The sequence below is a fragment of the Anabrus simplex genome, chromosome 4, assembly GCF_040414725.1.
Source record: "Anabrus simplex isolate iqAnaSimp1 chromosome 4, ASM4041472v1, whole genome shotgun sequence".
In the NCBI taxonomy this organism is placed as follows: domain Eukaryota; kingdom Metazoa; phylum Arthropoda; class Insecta; order Orthoptera; family Tettigoniidae; genus Anabrus; species Anabrus simplex.
The window spans coordinates 325,003,038-325,026,622 of NC_090268.1; the positions used below are offsets into that span (position 1 = coordinate 325,003,038).

At 42.0% G+C, this 23,585-nt stretch overlaps 1 protein-coding gene across 7 annotated transcripts in view; it reads right to left on the bottom strand.

Moving 5' to 3' along the window:
• The window catches only part of LOC136871946 (uncharacterized), a 519,021-nt gene that overhangs the window by 30,508 nt on the left and 464,928 nt on the right, over positions 1-23,585 (bottom strand). For 5 of the 7 annotated variants that reach the window (XM_067145692.2, XM_067145697.2, XM_067145693.2 and 2 more), the window contains one exon: positions 1,839-2,145. In XM_067145692.2, the coding sequence (XP_067001793.2) occupies positions 1,839-2,145 (307 nt within the window). Of the gene's footprint in view, positions 1-1,838; positions 2,146-13,670; positions 13,781-23,585 lie in introns of all 7 variants that reach the window. The other 2 variants (XM_068227261.1, XM_068227260.1) reach the window with 1 other exon arrangement.

A 23,585-nucleotide genomic window follows, 5' to 3' on the forward strand; every position in this document is an offset into this window, starting at 1 on the left:
TGGATTATTTGATCAGGTTTATCATAATTTACTTACTATTTAATTGAGTTAATTACCGTGTGAATATTTAATTCAGCTAATTACCGTGTGAATATTTAATTGAGTTAATTACCGTGTGAATATTTAATTCAGTTAATTACCGTGTGGAAATTTAATTGAGTTAATTACCGTGTGGATATTTGATTGAGTTAATTACCGTATGAGTATTTAATGAGGTTAATCACTGTGTGAATATTTAAGTAGAAGTGAATTACAGTGTGAACATTTGATTGAGCTCATTAGCGTGTGAATACTTAATTCATTATTGTATTACCGTGTGACGATTTAATTAGAAATTAATTATGTGTTAATCACAAATTGATTAGGGTTTAATTATGAATTAATTGCCACTAGGTTATTTAATTACATCGTAATTACGAGGAAGTTCGGTGTGATCACTCAGTATGACCTAATTACCAGGTAAATCACGTAGGAAGGTAGCGTAATGATAAAACCAATAATAATAATAATAATAATAATAATAATAATTGTGATGATGGTAAACATGCAAATATTGGTATCATAAAAACCGGTGTCGTGTTGTAAGATAGGTGAGCTATTTGAAATCATGATTGGGCCATGAAAAATATATGTGTTGAATCGAGGTGATTTATTTGAAGCCGATGCAATTTGATTAATGAGGGATAAGCCTCAGTTTATTGTGAATGTACTTCGGGAAGAGGTAGTTTGTTTAAGGAAATGGCTTGTTATGCCTGTGAAGGGCAAGGCTATTGACCGACCTGTGTGGGGGCGGAAACGCTGGACCTTGCATCCAGACGTGTTTCTTGTGTGTGTCCACCTCTACAGGAGGGGGCTTGAGAGAAGAAACGAAGGCTTGTAGGAATCGGCTAGTAATGGGAAATATTCAACACGCCAGAATGAAGTACTCGCTAATAAATGACACGGTGATTGGTACTAGTATTTGTTAGATTCCTATTGTTACTCATTTGAATATAATTTAGCTAGGGATTTCAGTGTCATATTTTCATCCCAAGGGTCGTCAGTTCAGTTCCCTACGCCGGCATCGGTATTCCACAATGCTAAACTGAAGAATGGGGGGCCTCACGTGTTCATTGTATATAGTATGTGATTCTCAATGTTGTTTTATAACATGTTGTGACTAAAATTAGCGTCGGCGATGGTTCTACCCATCGGCGTGGCGAATTGTATTACAGTGAGGGTCGGTTCAAACCCGGTTGTTTGTTCCACACTTGTATAATTTCTTCCTTGGTATTTCGTAGGGAAATAATTGTGTGCTTTTAGAATAGGGATCGCTCAGACTTGTTGCATGAATGTCAATTTCATTTGTCAATAATGTCATATAGCCTCGGTGTTGATGGTAAATGTTTCTGTTCGTATCACGTCATGGCAAATCGCTTTGCGATAAACAATACTCGGATCTATCACACACGACTACAAGTCGATAATAAACCACAACAATTGTTAATAATTAATGTAATTCATTTGTGAATATAGATGCGTCATTCCCATCGTCATCAAGGTCTAATAAACCGCTTGTATTCATTTAAACTTTAATTTCATTGTGTTCTCATTGTAGTTAAGTATGTCCCGTTTCTCCTACCCTGTATGCCATTAAGGCAATGTTAGATAAGCGTCTATTTTATTATATTTTCAACCCGTTAACGCCCTGTAGATATTTTTCCGGAGCCTTTTCTGGGTAGGGGCGGGTACAATAAAATCCCTGACCTGACCGGAAATTGAATCCGAGGCCTATTGGTAATAGGCAGGAACGCTAGCTTTAAAGCGTGGTATTGCAGGAAGTGTGAATTTATACCTACCTTACGTGGTCATCGACGTCCCAAGAGTAGTGCTGCATGCTGCCCACCACCCGCCAGAATGGTGTGTAACAGCATTTCAACTCATCCACCGATGTTACATTGTAGTCTGGAAGAACATCCTCCACCACGTAAATGGAACTCAGGTTGGATGCTACAAGTTGACGTCCCTTGGCTTGACACTTTATAGGCTTTGGATGTTCTACGTATTTGCGGACTGCTGGGTCGAAAGGATCAAGAGCGGGAATTCTGCATCCCAGAGTATCCACCAGGAAGCCACGAGTTACATTTGGGATAATGTTTTCAGGAACTGTGGAGAAATAACACAATGAACTTGCATGACAACGCTCGGAGTTATATTATCTACATAATAATAATAATAATAATAATAATAATAATAATAATAATAATAATAATAATAATACATACATACATACATACATACATACATACATACATACATCAATACAAGTAATAAACCTGAGGAAATACTTTCATTGGCGGACAGATGACATTATTCTACATACAGATGTGGTTAAAGCAGATCTAATATACACCCCTTTGAATTTACATGAATGACACGTAAATACAAAAGACACGGATATCCTGCACAGGGAAAAGATAGAGAGATGGGCTAGTAAATAACTTCATGGAAGATACTACAACCAGATCAATGACGAGAGCATTGACAAACAACTTTAAAATTCATGGCTGTCTAGGGAAGAATTATTTCCAGAAACTGAGGGATTCGGTTCTACGACATTTCATACCACTTGACTGGCTGATTACCTGCAAACTGTCAACTAATGACTTTAAAATATTTAGGAGAGGACATTCCGCACCACTTGAAAGATTGGGAAGTAAAATCGATATCCTAATTAATGTATTCATTTGTACACTGACTGACAGTGACAATGCAACACCAAGGAGGAGTGGTTCGAAAGGGATGAAAGTTGGGGAAAAAACAGAGACGACACGGATGAATAATTGATGTTTATTTCAAACCGATATGCAGGTAACACAATGCGCACGGCATCGACTCAGTAGGATGTAGGACCACCGCGAGCGGCGATGCACGCAGAAACACGTCGAGGTACAGAGTCAATAAGAGTGCGGATGGTGTCCTGAGGGATGGTTCTCCATTCTCTGTCAACCATTTGCCACAGTTGGTCGTCCGTACGAGGCTGGGGCAGAGTTTGCAAACGGCGTCCAATGAGATCCCACACGTGTTCGATTGGTGAGAGATCCGGAGAGTACGCTGGCCACGGAAGCATCTGTACACCTCGTAGAGCCTGTTGGGAGATGCGAGCAGTGTGTGGGTGGGCATTATCCTGCTGAAACAGAGAAACAGAGCATTGGGCAGCCCCTGAAGGTACGGGAGTGCCACCGGCCGCAGCACATGCTGCACGTAGCGGTGGGCATTTAACGTGCCTTGAATACGCACTAGAGGTAACGTGGAATCATACGCAATAGCGCCCCAAACCATGATGCCGCGTTGTCTAGCGGTAGGGCGCTCCACAGTTACTGCCGGATTTGACCTTTCTCCACGCCGACGCCACACTCGTCTGCGGTGACTATCACTGACAGAACAGAAGCGTGACTCATCGGAGAACACGACGTTCCGCCATTCCCTCATCCTCATCCAAGTCGCTCTAGCCCGGCACCATGCCAGGCGTGCACGTCTATGCTGTGGAGTCAATGGTAGTCTTCTGAGCGGACGCCGAGAGTGCAGGCCTCCTTCAACCAATCGACGGGAAATTGTTCTGGTCGATATTGCACATGCTGAAGAATGGCGGTTGACGTGGCGTGCGGGGCTGCCACCGCTTGGCGGCGGATGCGCCGATCCTCGCGTGCTGACGTCACTCGGGCTGCGCCTGGACCCCTCGCACGTGCCACATGTCCCTGCGCCAACCATCTTCGCCACAGGCGCTGCACCGTGGACACATCCCTATGGGTATCGGCTGCGATTTGACGAAGCGACCAACCTGCCCTTCTCAGCCCGATCACCATACCCCTCGTAAAGTCGTCTGTCTGCTGGAAATGCCTCCGTTGACGGCGGCCTGGCATTCTTAGCTATACACGTGTCCTGTGGCACACGACAACACGTTCTACAATGACTGTCGGCTGAGAAATCACGGTACGAATTGGGCCATTCGCCAACGCCGTGTCCCATTTATCGTTCGCTACGTGCGCAGCACAGCGGCGCATTTCACATCATGAGCATACCTCAGTGACGTCAGTCTACCCTGCAATTGGCATAAAGTTCTGACCACTCCTTCTTGGTGTTGCATTTGCTCTGTCAGTCAGTGTATATCCATTGTCCACTAATGCCGCAGAAGCCTCCGCACGGTGTGACCACTACTGATGTTGACCTTCCGTCGGACAGAAGTGTTAATTCTTATCTCGTATTCGTCATTAGCTACGTCCACCTTTTAGTATATGTCTTTTTACGAGAGTTTAATCCTGATGTAAACAAATAGGCGGAGCACGTCGCCTTTGCACGTGGACATAGACGCAGTTGATTGGAGAAGCAACCGTCGCACTCACTCGACTGTATGCGAGCTCGAGGAAAAGTAGTACGTCGCATTAATTTTATTTTTAATTTATTACATTTAGAGAGTATGGAAGAGTACGTAATCAAATTAAAATATGGTTGTCATATGTACCGGTATACATATGTTTTTTTAAATATAAAATAGTTATTAAATAACGAGAAATGAAGGCACAAGGCGTGGTGTAATACAGGAAGTCTACGCGTAGCGGGGGAAAGTCTCAAGCTGTACAGCGTGGAGATAAGGTGTTGCATCTTGCAGCAGCAGTCGGTGTCAGTATTCATAGTGAGAGAAATGGAGCAAGAGGCAGGACCATCGCGTGTAGTGAATCACTAAAGAGGAAAAACGCTCAGAAGTGACCATAGGCAGTGCAGTGTGAATGTGTTCAATAAACTAAGTGAATAGAATCCAGGTTTAGTCGTTTATTCAGAAGTTCAGATCTTCGCATTGTTATTGTATGCGATGCGCAACCCTGTACGTCCGAACACGAGACGTTGACGGGGTGGAGGTCGGTACTACACGCTCAGCGAATCAAAACTCTTTCTTTGGCGGAGGCATGGACATACCATGTTTACATCAGGATTAAACTCTCGTGAAAGGGCATATAGTTTCCTGTTTCCGCGTGACCTTCAATCCCATAACGGCCAGTTCATCAAAATATATTATTTTACTTACTTGATACTGAAATAATGCAATAGTTTATAAATATTGCAGACGGCCATAGCCGTGTTGAAACACCGGATCCCGTGAGATCTCCGAAGTTAAGCAACATTGGGCGTGGTCGAGAAGTGGATGGGTAACCACGTGCTGTTGGTGGGGGTAAGGGAATGGAGGAGCGGAAAGGAACTGGCCACCCTACCGTACGTAAACTCCGGTTCAGGTACACCTCTGCGGAGGTTCGGACATGCCTTCGGGCAGAACACACCCTTACCTTTATAAATATTCACAAAAATAGTACTATTATCCATATTTATGCTCGCCAGGCACATTGCGCCCGAACAATGTATATTTCTATTGTATTGTTTTGTTTCAGGATTTATACAAAAAAGATGATTTTCTTATGATTATATTTTTACATAAACATAAATGATAAGGATAAGTAATGTTTAAAGGGCAATTATTAAAATAATATAGAAGTTTTCTTCAGCAAATGTTATAAATTACTTTTGTTTCTGATTTCTAAAGTGTGTCTGTAAGGCTCATTACGCCCACTGGCGTGGAAAGGAATTCCAATTTGACATCAAGTGGTACGAATTGTCCTGACGTAAATATTTGAGGATTACGGGAAAACCGTTGGCAGGTAAATAACGATCTAGATGGCACGAAATGTCCTCAAAAATCAAGTGGTACGACTGTTCGTGGTACGAAATGTCCGGACACCGAGGAATTCAATTAAGCGATCCGAGATAAAGTGCTCTCAATGAAGACTTGGTGTCCGGACATTTCGTACCACGGACAATCCGTACCACTTGATTTTTGAGGACATTTCGTACCACCTAGGTCGTTATCTACCTCCGAACGGTTTTCCTGTAGTCCCCAAATATTTACGCCAGGACAATCCGTACCATTTGATGTCAAATTGGAATTCCATTTCCACGCCAGCGGGTGTAATGAGCCCGACAGGTACACTTTAGAAATCAGAAACAAAAATAATTTACAACATTTACTAAAGAAAACTTTGTTATTGTTTCAATAATTTCCCTTTAAACTCTACTTATCACTTATGTTTACATAAATATTATCATAAAAAATTAATTCTAAGCATAAATCCTGAAAAAAATAATACAATAGAAATATACATAGTGATCAGGCGCAATGTGATTGACGAGCATAAGGATGGATAGTATTACTATTATTGTGAATATTTATAAACAATCACATTATTTCATTATCAAATAGGCCTTGTGTTGTTGTTGTTGTTGTTTGAGTCATCAGTCCATAGACTGGTTTGATGCAGCTCTCCATGCCACCCTATCCTGTGCTAACCTTTTCATTTCTATGTAACTATTGCATCCTACATCTGAGCTAATCTGATTGTTATATTCATACCTTGGTCTACCCCTACCGTTCTTACCACCTACACTTCCTTCAAAAGCCAACTGAACAAGTCCTCGGTGTCTTAAGATGTGTCCTATCATTCTATCTCTTCTTCTCGTCAAATTTAGCCAAATCGATCTCCTCTCGCCAATTCGATTCAGTATCTCTTCATTTGTGATTCAATCTATCCATCTCACCTTCAGCATTATTCTGTAACACCACATTTCAAAAGCTTCTATTCTCTTTCTTTCTGAGCTAGTTATCGTCCATGTTTCACTTCCATACAACGCCACGCTCCACACGAAAGTCTTCAAAACATCTTTCTAATTCCTATATCAATGTTTGAAGTGAGCAAATTTCTTTTCTTAAGAAAGCTCTTCCTTGCTTGTGCTAATCTGCCTTTCATGTCCTCCTTACTTCTGCCATCGTTAGTTATTTTACTACCCAAGTAAAAATATTCATCTACTTCCTTTAAGACTTCACTTCCTAATTTAATATTTCCTGCATCACCTGCCTTTGTTCGACTGCACTCCATTACTTTTGTTTTGGACTTATTTATTTTCATCTTGTACTCCGTACCCAAGACTTCATCCATACCATTTAGCAGCTTCTCGAGATCTTGTGCAGTCTCAGATAAAATAACAATATCATCGGCAAATCTCAAGGTTTTGATTTCCTCTCCTTGGATTGTGATTCCCTTTCCAAATTCCTCTCTGATTTCCTTTACTGCCTGTTCTATGTAAACGCTGAAAAGGAGGGGGGACAAACTGCAGCTTGCCTCACTCCTTTCTGGATTGCTGCTTCTTTTTCAAAGCCCTCGATTCTTATCACTGCAGACTGATTTTTATACAGATTGTAGATAATTCTTCGTTCTCGGTATCTAATCCCAATCATCTTCAGAATCTCAAATAGCTTGGGTACAATCAAGATTCTCGAATGTCTTTTCTGGATCTAAGAACTCCATGTACGTGGGTTTGCCCTTCTTAATTTCGATCCTCTTAAGATCAGACGTAAAGTCAGGATTGCTTCACGTGTTCCTACATTTCTTCTGAAGCCAAATTGATCTTCTCCCAAGTCAGCTTTAACATGTCTTTCCATTCTTCTGTAAATAATACATGTTAAAATTTTGCAGGCGTGAGATACTAAAGTAATGTTGCGGTAGTTTTCACACTTGTCAGCACCGGCTTTCTTGGAAATAGGTATAACAACATTCTACGGAAAATCGGATGGCACTTTTCCTGTCTCATACATCTTACACACTAGATGGAATAACCTTGCCATGCTGGTTTCTCCTAAGGCAGTCAGTAATTCAGAGGGAATGTCATCAATTCCTGGTGCCTTGTTCCTACTTAGGTCTCTCACAGCTCTGTCAAACTCTGACCTCAAAATTGGGATCTCCCATTTCATCAGCATCAACAGCCTCTTCTTGTTCCGGAACGAAATCATCTACGTCTTTGCCTTGATTCAACTGTTAGATACGTTCCTGCCATCTTTCTGCTTTGTCTTCTTTCCATAGAAGTGGCTTTCACCTGAGCTCTTAATATTCATACACCTATATTTCCTTTCTCCAGAGGTTTCCTTCATTTTCCTGTAACAGCATCTACCTTTCCTAGGACCATACAACTTTCAACATCCTTGCACTTCTCCTTCAGCCATTGTTTGTTAGCTATCTTGCACTTTCTATACACTTCATTCTTTAATCGCCTGTATTCTGTTCTGCTCTCTTCATTTCTTGCATTCTTGTATTTTCGTCGTTCATCAATTAGGCCTCGTATCTCCTGAGTTATCCACTGATTCTTAGTTGATCTTTCCTTCCTTCCTTTCTAACATTTCTTCAGTAGCCCTACTGACTTCATTTTTTATGACTCTCCACTCTTCCTCTATTGTGTTTCCTTCAGCCTTTTCATTTAGTCCTTGTGCAACATGTTCCTTGAAACAATCCCTCACACTCTTTTCTTTCAACTTGTCTAGATCCCATCTTTTTGCATTCTTTCCTTTCTTCAATTTCTTCAACTTCAGATGGCATTTCATGACCAACAATTTGTGGTCAGAGTCCACGTCTGCTCCTGGGAAAGTTTTGCAATCCAACACTTGGTTTCTGAATTTCTGCCTTATCATAATGAAGTCTATTTGATACCTTCCAGTGTCTCCGGTTCTCGTCCACGTATACAGCCGTCGTTTGTGGTGTTTGAACCAAGTATTGGCAAGGACTTAATTATGATCAGCGCAGAATTTAACCTGCCGACTTCCTCTTTCGTTCCTTTGTCCCAATCCAAATTCTCCTACTGTACTACCTTCTCTTCCTTGGCCTACCACTGCATTCCAGTCTCCCATCACAATTAGATTCTCGTCACCTTTTACATATTGTATTAAATCTTCTATCTCCTCGTATATTCTTTCGATTTCTTCATCATCCGCTGAACTAGTAGGCATATAGACCTGCACTATTGTGGTGGGCATTGGTTTGGTGTCTATTTTGACGACAATAATTCTACCACTATGCTGGTCGTAGTAGCTTACCCGCTGCCCTATTTTCTTATTCATTATTAAACCAACTCCTGCATTTCCCCTGTTTGATTTTGTGCTGATAATTCGGTAGTCGCCTGACCAAAAATCTTGTTCTTCCTGCCAACGTACTTCACTTATACCAACTACATCTAACTTCAGCCTATCCATCTCCCTTTTCAGATTCTCTAACCTACCACAACGATTCAAACTTCTAACATTCCACGCTCCGACTCGCAGAATGTCAGTATCCATCTTCCTGATGATCGCCCCCTCTCGTGTAGTCCCCACCCGGAGATCCGAATGGGGGACTAGTTTACCTCCGGAATATTTTACCCGGGAGGAAGCCATCATCAGTACATCATTCATACAGAGAGAGCTGCATATCCTCGGGAGTTAGTTACAGCTGTAGTTTCCCGTTGCTTTCAGCCGTGTAGCAATATCAACACAGCTAAGCCATGTTGAGTATTATTACAAGGCCGTATCAGTCAATCATCTAGACTGCCGCCCTTGCAACTATCGAAAGTCTACTACCCCCCTTTCGATGAACCATTCGTTAGTCTGGTCTTTCAACAGATACCCATCCGATATGGTTGCACCTGCGGCTCGGCTATCTGCATCATTGGGACACGCAAGCCTCCCCACCGCGGCAAGGTCACATGGTTCGCAGAGGAGGCAAGTAGGCCTAATAAGTGAAATAAAAGGTTCAGATGAACTGGCAGATGTGGGCTTGAAGGTCACGCGGAAACAAGAAACTACTAAAAGGTGGAAGTAGCTAGGTCCTCGCGAATGAAGAATACGAGATAAGAATTAATACGTATGCCAAGCAGATCAGTTGCGCCCGACGGAAGATTAACATCAGTAGTGGTCACACCGTGTGGAGGCTTCTGCGCCAGTAGTGGACAATGGATATACAAATGAATATATTCATTAGGATATCGCTTTTACTTTGCAATACCTCCCACTCTTTCGAGTGGTACGGAATGTCCCCTCCTAAATATTTTAAAGTCATTAGCTGACACTTCGCAGGTAATCAGCCGGCCATTTGGTACGAAATGTCCGGAGGTACGAGAAGTCCTAGAACCCGAAGACTTAGGCCGCTATTAGCCGAGGGCGACTAGTGACGCAACTAGGTGCGCCACTAGTTATCAGAGGATTTGTGGTGCAACTTGTGAATAATTGCTCAATTCACATCGGGGGAATAGTCACTAGAGAGAAAGAAAGAATGGTGTCCTATGATGAACTTCTTCTCCTTGCTCTTCTATTAAAAATGAAAAGCCGAAGGGTTAGGAAAATGCGAAAACATCCTATATCTGTTTCTCGACTGGCTAGAGGATTATATATACATTGTTTAACGATCTAACTGCGGGTTACAGTAAATTTTTCAATTGTCGCATGCCGAAATCGTCATTTACTAAATGATAGGCTACATAAAATAAGATACAACAGGAAACGACACAGGACTAAACAAGCATTTCCCAGCAGAAGAAAAATTGGTCCCCACACTGAGATAAGTCGTGCCGTAGTCGTTACTATGTTTCTCATAATAAATATTTTACAATTATCCGTAATTATGAAAAATCTTTTTATTCGAATTTATCACAAATTATTTCAGTTAATCATTACTAACTGACTCATTATCTCCTTTGATGAGGTTGACGTCAGGAAGGGCACCCGGTCGTAAAAACTAGCTGCGAATATTAATCTCACTTCATACCCGACCCGAAGAGCAACGAGACAACGGCTGGACGTACATGCGTTATTAAAGGTGACATAGTTGTTGCGCGCTAACTAATCCTTTCTAATGAAATATATTTAAAGTAATTCTACTTAGAAAAACATGAATGTTATTTAATATAAAATTATTTCTGTAAAAATATTGACTTTATGATGAAAATAATTTTAGTAACTAGTAGTAAATAAAGTAGATAAAAACAAACAACTTATGTCTACTGTAAAACTTTCATTCATGTTAAATATTGTCTCTTATAAAATACTGAGAAAGCCCTTGTGTCGATAGTCTTAAATATTGTTTAACTTCAGGTCTACAAAACGTTCTTCTCTCTTCAGTTTACCCAATCCATCTGATTTATAATTCAGCTATAAGTCACTAATATAGCAAGACAAAGAAACAGGGGTATAAATTTAAATGATATAGATTTTTTTATAAATATACACATTCCTATATTGAATAGTACAAGTAGTATAAAAATTACCTAGAACATTCTTCTCGCTCAGGGGTTTTTCTTCGAATTCCGGAATGATTTTCTTTCAAATGTTCTTCCAAGAATTCCGATTCTTCTACTTTGAGTAAGTTTCAATGCTGGAATCTCAAATGGCCAGTTTTCTTTCAACCTCAAAAATTAATTCTTCAGTATTTATTCGACTTTCTTTCTTATTCTTTATTTCTTCCTTTTTACTTTTTACAGTCTGCTTTACATCGCACCGGCACAGATAGGTCTTATGGCGACGATAGGATAGGAAAAGGTTAGGCGTGGGAAGGAAGCGTCAGGGCTGCCGACAGTGGGGTCGAACCAACTACCTCCCGAATGCAAGCAAATAGTGACGTGATACAAACCGCATAGCCGCTTGCTCGATCAGTATTCGACCTTCAAGTAGTTCTATCATCTCCTTCATTTGCTGTGCTAATTTATTTGATGTTTCCACGTTCATTAAAAGAACTATCATAATATGGTAATGCACATGAACGAGTAAAATATTCACTCTACCACCAACAAGCTAATGAAATATGTGGGTGGAGAACACAACCTCGAGTGATGTCCCATATGCGCGCGCAGGTACATCGGGCGACTAGTTGCACCACTAGTCGCCAACGGCTAAAATAGGTTACATTTGCTGCAATGCCTCATCACTAGAGCTCGGATTTCCATGCACTATCAAATCTCAAAATATGCATTCATTCATGCACTATCATATGGCAAAACATGCACAATAAACTGGAAAATATGCAGTATTAAAATTCAGTTCCTTTTGAAACATGAACAAAAACTACCCTAATTTCTCCAAATTGTCTTATTTAAGCTCATCCGTTTATCATTCAGCACATACTTCAGCACAGAAAATTATCTTTTTACGTCACGAGAAGTGATAGATGCATAATTCAATGAAGACATTTGGACAAAGTGAGGTCAAATTGTACGTCTTTTGCATTTTCACCACAATACGTCTTTTATAAGCTTGACGAATTCAAAATCAGAATTTGAACGAATTAGTTTGTTCAACTAATCTCTATCTGCGGCAGCTGCTTCTCCATGCGATGATTGCAGACACATTTGAATGTCATCAATAAGTGGTAACGATTGCTTGCTGCGATAACACAGACGTGTGACGATTGAGAGTTCCGGGTAGGACATTCCAGGATAACAACGGTGGAGGGTTCAATGAAAAACCAGAATTTGTAAGCTGCTATCCCAGTAACGCACCGCCACGGAAGTGCGATACAAGGTTTCTTTTGTTCGTCTAACAGACGAAAAATGAGCCGTCAATGATTAATGCACAATTTACGGTTCAATTTATAGCAATGTACAACTGTAAACCTGGGACACCTTATTCCTAAGAATTAGATTTCGACGTGGGGCCTTCCGACTTACTTCATTGTTTACTCAAGCAACAGATAAGAAAGTGTTTGGTTAATTGCATTATACTGTAGGACCTGTACCGTATGTAGGCTACTAACTATGGTTGTCACATAGGATGCCAGGAATACATTTTCTCCGTCTCTCAGTAATAGACATACTGTAGCCTACAACGTGAAAAGTTGTCCCAAATTCTGCAAACTTACATTCAGAAAATGCACTATGATGCAAGTTAACAATATATATGCGTCAAAGTCAGAATAAAAGTCATATTATGCAATATTAAACGTCCAAATATACGCTATTAAATCCCAAATCTTCCAAATATGTATTATGCATGAATTTTCTCCGAAAACTGCCAAAACATGCAATCATGCACGGAAAAAGAACGGTTATTTGGAATTGTTAAGCCGTAAAACGAATATTTGCAAAGTTTGAGAGGTGTAGCTAGCTTATTTAAAAACATACATTTGCATGGAAATCCGGGCTCTACTCATCACGCATTTGAGCAACTACGAGTCGCCAGAGCAGTTGCCAGTTCAGATAACGGCCGGCGACTAGTTGCTCAGCTGCGCTACTAGTCACCCGCGCCTAATAGCGGCCTATAGGAAACACATCCTTAAAAGATCCCACTTTTAAGAATGACGAGTGCAGGAAACGCAACAGCAGCCCGGAAACCATTGAGCACGTCATCAGTAACTGCAGATTACTAGCGCCGACACCATACACTGACAGACATAAAGATATAGCCAAAGTTATACATAAAGAAAGTGCCCTGACCCGATCTTTGATGCAGAAAAGAGTACCTTGCTAGAAATACTCTCCTCAAAGTGTACTGGAAAATGAGAATTTAAATACTACTGCGATCGAACGATACAAACAGATAAAACAGCTCCGCACAATAGACCAGCCATAAAGTTAATAAATAGAAAGAATCGACACACATATCCTATTGACATCGCTACCCCGAATGACCAGAATATGAAACACAAATACAGAGAGAAGGTCGACAAATATACTCCTTTGACTATGGAAGTAGCAAGTATCTGGACACGAGACAGAGTGACAATTTCTCCTTTTCTCCTTTCTCCTACTGGTCTCACAACAAAATCATTTACAGAAAACTTGAAGATTCTACAGCTCACCATCTAAACTCACAACGTGGTACAAAAGGCTGCAATTCTGAAGACCTGCAACATCGTCGGAACATTCCTGAATGCTCAATACGGACCATAAATAGAAAAAGCTGGAACCCCTGTAACGAAGAGAATAATGAAGGTATATTTTTCTTATATGCAAAATATCGAAATACGAGCTATATTACAACTATAAAGCTGAGAATAATAATAATAATAATAATAATAATAATAATAATTATTATTATTATTATTATTATTATTATTATTATTACATACATACATACATACATACATACATACATACATACATACTGAAACCGTATAGTGTCCTGTACAGCTCACTGACAGCGTCTGCATCTTTCTATCCCATTAAAATCACTTCATAAATCGTGTTATTTGTAGCATGTTGGGCAAAAGGAACATCCCCGGGACTCGATCGGCGTGTGGTCAGAACCGGACCCGCAAAAGATAGCAAAAGATAGCCCGGCAAACAATGGAAAGGTGTGGCTGAGACCGAGTCCCGCGAAAAAAGCGCTCTCAAGTGTAAGGCAAAGTAGGAGATAAGAGGTGACGCAACGAACAGTCTAATACTCCAAGAGGTATGGCCTATTTTACAGGGTTCCACACTAACAGAAGAAACTTCCTGTTTTTCCTGCATGTTTCACGTGTGCCAACGTCGAATTTTGGTGCGCAAAATTATGTGATATTTTGATCCAGACATAGGTAAAATATGTGAGGCACATCTATGAATAGAGCTGAATTTTCTGTGTATTTCAGACTGAAAATACGGAGTACTTTATTCAGGGACGAATTGAGGTCACCAGTTGTCCAGCTGAAATGTATTACTAACACGTGTGAATGTAGCGCGTCTCCATAATTAAAAGCGGGAGCTTGATTACTTAAGAACTGCCGATCGAATTGCGATCACACTTGGCTCGGATGAAAGAGGGAGTCGAGGTCTACAGTACTCATCCTTTATATGTCTTGAGCTCCAGTTATTAACGGTTACTACTTTTAAAGACGAAGTTAGTGCCCGTCGCGATCGCAAACTTTATAACCTTGTGAACTGTGTGTTAGGAGCTCGAACAATAGCCAAGCGAGCCTAGGCAAGTGTCTCAGTTCTGTGCATTTTTTTTTTTTTTGCTAGGGGCTTTACGTCGCACCGACACACGTAGGTCTTATGGCGACGATGCATAAATTATGTAGGCCGCTAGAAACATGTTTATAAATGAACAACAGGAGTCGGCTATGATCAATGCCGGCATAAATTAGTACGCGCTATCAGTAAATTAGTGGTATCCAATTCGGGGCAGTAACATTCGGCGGTAGAATAGCGTCGACAGGGACAATCCGCTGTTCGGAGTCACGGTTTCTGAAGCCTTGTAGGTCACACTACTCACTGTGTTAATGTGTGCCGCCCTTGATTAGAGTGACCTGCCTACGTAAGAGAAACTCCTACGTAAATTCTGTGTATGTGTCGTTGTAAACAAAGGGAACGTGTGACGAGTGCTGGAGCTGATACCAATTTGTAGCAGATTTGTAGCAGTTGAACGAGGCAATCAGGATGATGGACTGTCACAGACCAGGTTCGAATGCTGATACTCTCGTCTTCAGCGTTGAGAGGATGGACGAGTAGAACTCTGGCATTGGTTTCCCGTGGAAGGAAAAACGACCACCAAAAAGATGAGTTAATGCCATGTTATTTCTTAGCACTATAAAATATAACCGAAGTGATAGAATGTAGGACTTTCTTTGTTAATACATAAATGCTGTAAATAATGCATGTTCTAATATGGAATTTGAGTTTTCTTTTGTCATGTTAACGTAAAATTAAGAGAGCTTACTCTTCGGACAAACCTTTTCTTTCTTCCTGATAAGTTATTCGTGAGAAGTAGTTTATTGTTAGTAATTAGTAATATTCTCGCAAGCATGAGAAACAAGGATATAATAGTATTTTGAGTTCCCCTAAGGTGGGTTGGAAACAGTAATGAGTGATGAATGAGGGATACCATGTCCAGGAAGTTGCTATTAATGTACAATTTGGATGTAGAGAATAACCGGGGAGCCCACGGGTCATTTATATAATGCATGCTTAGCTCATACATACGGTACTATTAAGGCATGGACATCAAGAGTGAAGAGTTCTGACTAAGGAGATACAAAATTGTGTTATTTAGGTCAATTATGTTAGGCACAATGTTCAAATTTATCTTGATTGTTGATTTTTACCAGAATCTGCAGTGCAGTGATACCGGGTTCTTGGAGGAGTGGTCAGAATTTTTACGGTGAGTGAAGAGAAATATGGGTTAAGAAAGTAATAATGGTCGCCCTGTGCCCAAGGAACTAGGATACGCGATATGAGAAATAATGGGAAGGCCGGCCGCCCAAAAGAGTCTACGATGGTATGTGAAATGAGGAATTCGGATGTTATAACGTCTCAAGATATTCTACGTGACGAATGAGAGGATGGGAAGCAGGTGAGTATTACCAGGTGGCTCACGAACGCCGTACTTTCTACTTATAAATGTCCCGCATGCATAAGTGATGAGTGGGGTGTCTACCAACTGATTTTCACAGGCGTACTACTGCCAGAGGGCAGTTTACGTCAAATATGAAGAGATAAGAATTAGATTGTCGCTCGCAGCATGTTACTCAGCGCTACTGGTCAAATGCATCCCTTGCATTAGTAAACCTCGTTTTCCAACCGCATAGTTCTAGACTGGTGTGTGGTACAGCCGCACTATATTTACTGTCTGCATATCGAAAATGGCTAGTGTGTTCAGCAGCGACGAATGCACAGACATTATGTTAATCTGGACAACCCGATCGGAATGCAGCCGAAGCTCTAAACAGACGTATGCCTTCTACACAAGTATTTCACCGAACAGTATCGTTTTTGTTTCATACAAGCAAATCTTTTATCGAGTGGAATGTCTACACATGTATAAATTAACAAGTTATTAAATTTCCTTTTCTGCATCTTTGGCGTGTTTACAAACAGTAGCGGCGAGAAGGGACAGTCGCCCCCATCTCGCCACTTTGTGGAGTAAACATTACATATCCACTTTAGCCAGCTGGAACTAGGAATTATGTTTAAAAGAAACGATATCTGTACAAGCCTTTGTGTCTTATCTGCTAATTCTTTCCTTTATTTTCTTTAATTATTAACATAATTTTTGGCGGAAATAAGCACCAAATGCCGTTCGTCGCGGCTAATCGATTTGTATAATACTATGGCAAGTAGTGGAGACTTTGCATGTGCTGTAAGGAAGGGTAGTAGGGTAGATATTTGTTTGCCAAGGTCGTGGACACTGAGTTATAATTCACCCGCATGCCGCACGCATTCGTCAGTCTTGGCAGCCTCTTCAGTGTCTGTTAGTTCCTTAGTATGTATTAAAATACTAAATGACTTTTAACTGCATGATCATGCAGTACTTCTACTTAATTGTACCGGCTGAGCTAGTCGTGGAGTTAGGGGCGCGCAGCTGTGAGCTCGCACCCGGGAGTTAGTGGTTTCGAATCCCACTGTCGGCAGCCCTGAAGATGGTTTTCCGTGGTTTCCCATTTTTACACCAGGCAAATGCTGGGTGTGTACCTTAATTAATGACACGGCCGCTTCCTTCCCATTCCTAGGCCTTTCCCGTCCCATCGTCGCCATAAGACCTATCTGTGTCGGTGCGACGTAAAGCAAAATAGTAGTTTTTTTTTACAATTGGTTTTACGTCGCATCGACACTGATAGGAATTATGGCTAAGATGAGACAGGGAAGGGCTACGCGTGGAAAGGAAGCGTCCATGGCCTTAATTAAGGTACAGCCGCAGCACTTGGCTGGTGTGAAAATGGGAAACCACGTATAACCATCTTCAGGGCTGCCGACAGTGGGATTCGAAACCACTATCTCCCGGGTGCAAGCTCACAGCTGCGCGCCCCTAACCCCACGGCCAGCTAGTCCGGTACAATTAAATAGAAGTACGGCATGATTATGCAATTGAAAATAATTTAGTATTTGAATACGCACTAAGAAACTAACAGACACTGAAGAGACTGCCAGATTGACGAATGCGCGGGGCAAGCGGGTGAATTATACCCCAGTGTCCACGACCTTGGCAAACAAATATGTACCCTACTACCCTTCCTCACAGCACATGCAAAGCCTCCACTACTTGCCATAGTATTATACAAATCGATTGGCCACCCAAGATTGGCCGCCACGAACGGCATTTTGTGCGTAATTCCGTCAATGATTATGTTAATAATAATTGAAGAAAAGAATTAGCAGATAAGACAACAAGGCCTGTACAAATAGCTGTTTTTAAATAATTCCTAGTTCCAGCTGGCTAAAGTGGAATAAAAATGTAATGTTTACTCCACAAAGTGGGGAAGGGGGCAACTGTTCCTCCTCGCCCCACCGCTTGATCACCGCTACTCTGTGTGGATACTCCAAAGATTCAGAAAAGATCATTTAATAACTTATTAATGTATACAGGTGCAGACAATCTTCTCTATAAAAACATGTTTGTATGAAACAAAAACTAAACATATTATTATAGCTTCAAAGGTGAGAAAATTAAAGTCATACTTGGATCTACCAGAACGTTTCCTTCTATAACTACTCATAATAGATATGTTCAAAAACATAAAAACATGTTCCTTATGGTGCAGGCAGTGATGAACATGTCTCGCAGTGTCTGCATGGACACGTCTCAACATTTCAGGTGTCACTGCTGCACAGGCGTCACGAATTCGTTGCTTTAATTGTTCAGCATTTTCTGGCTCAGTTTCGTATACTTTCAATTTGATATATCCCCATAGAAAAAAGTCCAGAGGAGTGAGATCAGGCGACCGTGGTGGCCACTGCCCGGGTCCACCACAACCTATCGGCCGTTCAGGATATCGTGCATCCAGATGTTCCCTCACGGCTCGACAGTAGTGAGGTGGTGCACCATCATGCTGAAACCAATTTTGCAGTACTAGCTGCAGGTTTTCTAGAGACAATTTGGTCTCTAAAAGTTGCAGATAACGCCTACCAGTGAGCCTCCGGGCTATAAAAACAGGCCCAATGATGTAGTCTCCCAGAATACCGCACCACACATTAAGTTGCATATGCCGTGTTCGAACCCAGTGGGGGTTTGCTGGGGCCCAATAATGGAGATTGTGAGTGTTGACGATGGAATCATTCGAAAAGTAACATTCATCGCTCCACAGGATATTCCTGATAAAATGTGGATCTTGCTGTGATGCCGCCGCCATTCTTCTGCAATATGTTACCCTGCGATCAAAATCATCTCCATATAGTTGCTGATGTAGGTGCGCCTTGTATGGGTGCCATTTTCTCTCCTTCAGGATCCTTTGTATTGACGCTCGGGAAACTCCTAGCTCGTCCTCAGCAAGTCTTTGCCCTAAGTAACATTAAACATGTGCACGTTTGTAACAATGATAATTTGTATATTATTTTTTATTATTATTATTATTATTATTATTATTATTATTATTATTATTATTATTATTATTATTATTATTATTATTATTATTATTATTATTATTATTATTATTATTATTATTATATCACCAGAGTAAGGTGAAGTTCAACTTATCGTGTGAAGGATTGCGTTCAAAGTATTGTAGTACATTCTGCACAACGCCAGCATTATCGCAGACGGGTCTGTCGCTGCTCCTACGTACCTTGAACGATCCATGAGTTCTTAACTGCAACTCTGTTCGGCGAAATACGTGTATAGAAGGCAGACGTCTGTTTGGAAGCTGCTGTGCATACCGTCTGCGAGCTTCGGCTGCATTCCGACTAGATTCTCCGTAGATCAAAATGATGTCTATGTATTCCTCGTTGCTGAATACACTAGCCATTGTCGATATGCAGACAGTAAATATAGTGCGGCTGTACCACACACCAGTCTAGAACTATGCGGTTGGAAAACGCGGTTTACTAATGCAAGGGGTGCATTTGACCAGTAGCGCTGAGTGACATGCTGCGAGCGACAATCCAGTTCTTATCTCTTCATACTTTGACGTAAACTGCCCGCTGGCAGTAGTACGCTGTGAAAATCAGTTGGTAGACACCCCACTCATCACTTATGCATGCGGGACATTTATAAGTAGAAAGTACGGCGTACCTGGTATTTATTGAGATCTCTGCGGTGATATGAAACAAACGGGATAAATAAATGAGTTGGGGCGATAATAAGTGTATCTTTGGAGGAGAACTACCCGCTGTAATTATGAAGGGTTAGGGCCCTTGCAGCCATTGAATGGGAATGACCGTCCCACTGACCGAGTCACGCACAATAGAAGAGAAACTATTCCTTACGTCCTTTCTTCCCCATGTGGGGAACGGGTGCCGTATCATTGTCGTTTAAGACCGTGGACCCCCTGAATTTCACACTGTGTTTTTCTTTCCTTTTTCAATAGTTCGCTCTGAGAACACTTGTGTTAAATGATAATATAATGATAATTTAGATGGTAGTTAATAGATAATTATATATCCCCCACATACAGGTGTACAAGGCAACGGATAGCTAGGGATTTTCAGATATGTATCTCTCAGTCAAAAGGAGCCCGGTTCGAACCCAGACCAGGATGAGTTGGCCTGCACAAGCTTGCATTAAGCTTTCGCCGGGGGGAGAAGAAAGTGATATCCATGTTTTTCTTACGGCAATTGCCCCATTTATACATAAGTTGTACATATGATTTTATTCAGTGTATTGTTTTACTTCCTTGAGTTCAAACAGAACCGATGTTGATCGTTGTCTGTCTTAGTGTCAGGGTTACGGGGAGTTTTGCTCATTGTTGTGTGTTTTTCTATTGTAAATATTTCTCTCATGTGTTAATTATGCAGCGTAGGGACCGGTAAAATACGTGCTAAGAATAGAGTGTATTATTCAGGGGACATCTCAAATGATACGGTGGTGATCCACTCAAAGAAAGTAAATTGAGGATTGAAAGATAGATGATGTTAAATTGCCAGACTCAGTTATACTTCATTGCCAAATGAAGCTGTGCTGTGTGAAATAATTGAACGCCCTTCAGGCGAGTCAATTTAATATGCGTAGTTCTTTACTTCTTTCCTCCGTGCGTGGAGATATTATTGTGATAGAGTTCTTTATTTTCCTTATGTCAAAATTCAGGAATAAATTGTTATTCGTAACTCCAATACATGATACTTGTCATTTCTAGCAGTGATAAGCCAGTATCCATGTGAGTTTCACAAAAATAGGAAAAATCCTCTCTGTTTTAATTACTGCGTTGGTGGGATGAAAGTTCCTTTTGGGGATCACGGTAAGTATCTAGGTGTTATTATAAGGAAAGAACTTCATTGTGATGATCACATAATGCGATTGTAAATAAAGGGTACAGATCTCTGCACATGGTTATGAGGGTGTTTAGGGGTTGTAGTAAGGATGTAAAGGAGAGGGCATATAAGTCTCTGGTAAGACCCCAACTAGAGTATGGTTCCAGTGTGTGGGACCCTCACCAGGATTACTTGATTCATGAACTGGAAAACATCCTAAGAAAATCAGTTCGATTTGTTCTGGGTGATTTCCGACAAAAATGTAGCGTTACAAAAATGTTGCAACGTTTGGGCTGGGAAGACTTGGGAGAAAAAAGACGAGCTGCTCGACTAAGTGGTATGTTCCGAGCTGCCAGCGGAGAGATTGCATGGAATGACATTAGTAGACGAATAAGTTTGAGTGGTGTCTTTAAAAGTAGGAAAGATCACAATATGAAGATAAAGTAGGAATTCAAGAGGACAAATTGGGGCAAATATTCGTTTATAGGAAGGGGAATTATTTCCTATTTCTTTGAAATCATTTAAGAAAAGGCTAGGAAACAACAGATAGGGAATATGCCACCGGGGCGACTGCCCTAAATGCAGATCACTATTGATTGATTGATTGATTGATTGATTGATTGATTGATTGATTGAACCCAGAAATTCTAATTTCACATTAGGTAAGATTCCATATTAAGTTTTTCTCTCGAACGGTACCACCTCCAAATGCTCCAGTATGCCAAGGCTAGCACAGAAAGTGGTAGGAGGGCGGTTCGAAGCCCGTGTTGGCAATTTGGACCCCTCTTCGATATAGTCTCATCCGTGGTTGTTCGTCAGATTATGCTGACGCATTATTACGCTTGGGTCTCCCATAGAAGCCCCGTAAGGGTGTAGTACATACATACACTGACTGACAGAGCAAATGCAACACCAAGGAGGAGTGGTTCGAAAGGGATAAAAGTTGGGGAAAAAACAGAGACGGCACGGACGAATAATTGATGTTTATTTCAAACCGATATGCAGGTTACACAATGCGCACGGCATCGACTCAGTAGGATGTAGGACCACCGCGAGCGGCGATGCACGCAGAAACACGTCGAGGTACAGAGTCAATAAGAGTGCGGATGGTGTCCTGAGGGATGGTTCTCCATTCTCTGTCAACCATTTGCCACAGTTGGTCGTCCGTACGAGGCTGGGGCAGAGTTTGCAAACGGCGTCCAATGAGATCCCACACGTGTTCGATTGGTGACAGATCCGGAGAGTACGCTGGCCACGGAAGCATCTGTACACCTCGTAGAGCCTGTTGGGAGATGCGAGCAGTGTGTGGGCGGGCATTATCCTGCTGAAACAGAGCATTGGGCAGCCCCTGAAGGTACGGGAGTGCCACCGGCCGCAGCACATGCTGCACGTAGCGGTGGGCATTTAACGTGCCTTGAATACGCACTAGAGGTGACGTGGAATCATACGCAATAGCGCCCCAAACCATGATGCCGCGTTGTCTAGCGGTAGGGCGCTCCACAGTTACTGCCGGATTTGACCTTTCTCCACGCCGACGCCACACTCGTCTGCGGTGACTATCACTGACAGAACAGAAGCGTGACTCATCGGAGAACACGACGTTCCGCCATTCCCTCATCCTCATCCAAGTCGCTCTAGCCCGGCACCATGCCAGGCGTGCACGTCTATGCTGTGGAGTCAATGGTAGTCTTCTGAGCGGACGCCGGGAGTGCAGGCCTCCTTCAACCAATCGACGGGAAATTGTTCTGGTCGATATTGGAACGGCCAGGGTGTCTTGCACATGCTGAAGAATGGCGAATGACGTGGCGTGCGGGGCTGCCACCGCTTGGCGGCGGATGCGCCGATCCTCGCGTGCTGACGTCACTCGGGCTGCGCCTGGACCCCTCGCACGTGCCACATGTCCCTGCGCCAACCATCTTCGCCACAGGCGCTGCATCGTGGACACATCCCTATGGGTATCGGCTGCGATTTGACGAAGCGACCAACCTGCCCTTCTCAGCCCGATCACCATACCCCTCGTAAAGTCGTCTGTCTGCTGGAAATGCCTCCGTTGACGGCGGCCTGGCATTCTTAGCTATACACGTGTCCTGTGGCACACGACAACACGTTCTACAATGACTGTCGGCTGAGAAATCACGGTACGAAGTGGACCATTCGCCAACGCCGTGTCCCATTTATCGTTCGCTACGTGCGCAGCACAGCGGCGCATTTCACATCATGAGCATACCTCAGCGACGTCAGTCTACCCTGCAATTGGCATAAAGTTTTGACCACTCCTTCTTGGTGTTGCATTTGCTCTGTTAGTCAGTGTACATACATACATACATACATACATACATACATACATACATACATACATACATACACATGCATACAAACATCCGTACGTACGTACATACATACATACTTTTTTTTTTGCTTTACGTCGCACCGACACAGATATGTCTTATGGCGACGATGGGGTAGGGAAGGCCTAGGAATTGGAAAGAAGCGGCCGTGGCCTTAATTAAGGTACAGCCCCAGCATTTGCCTGGTGTGAAAATGGGAAACCACGGAAAACCCTCTTCAGGGCTGCCGACAGTGGGGCTCGAACCCACTATCTCCCGATTACTGGATAC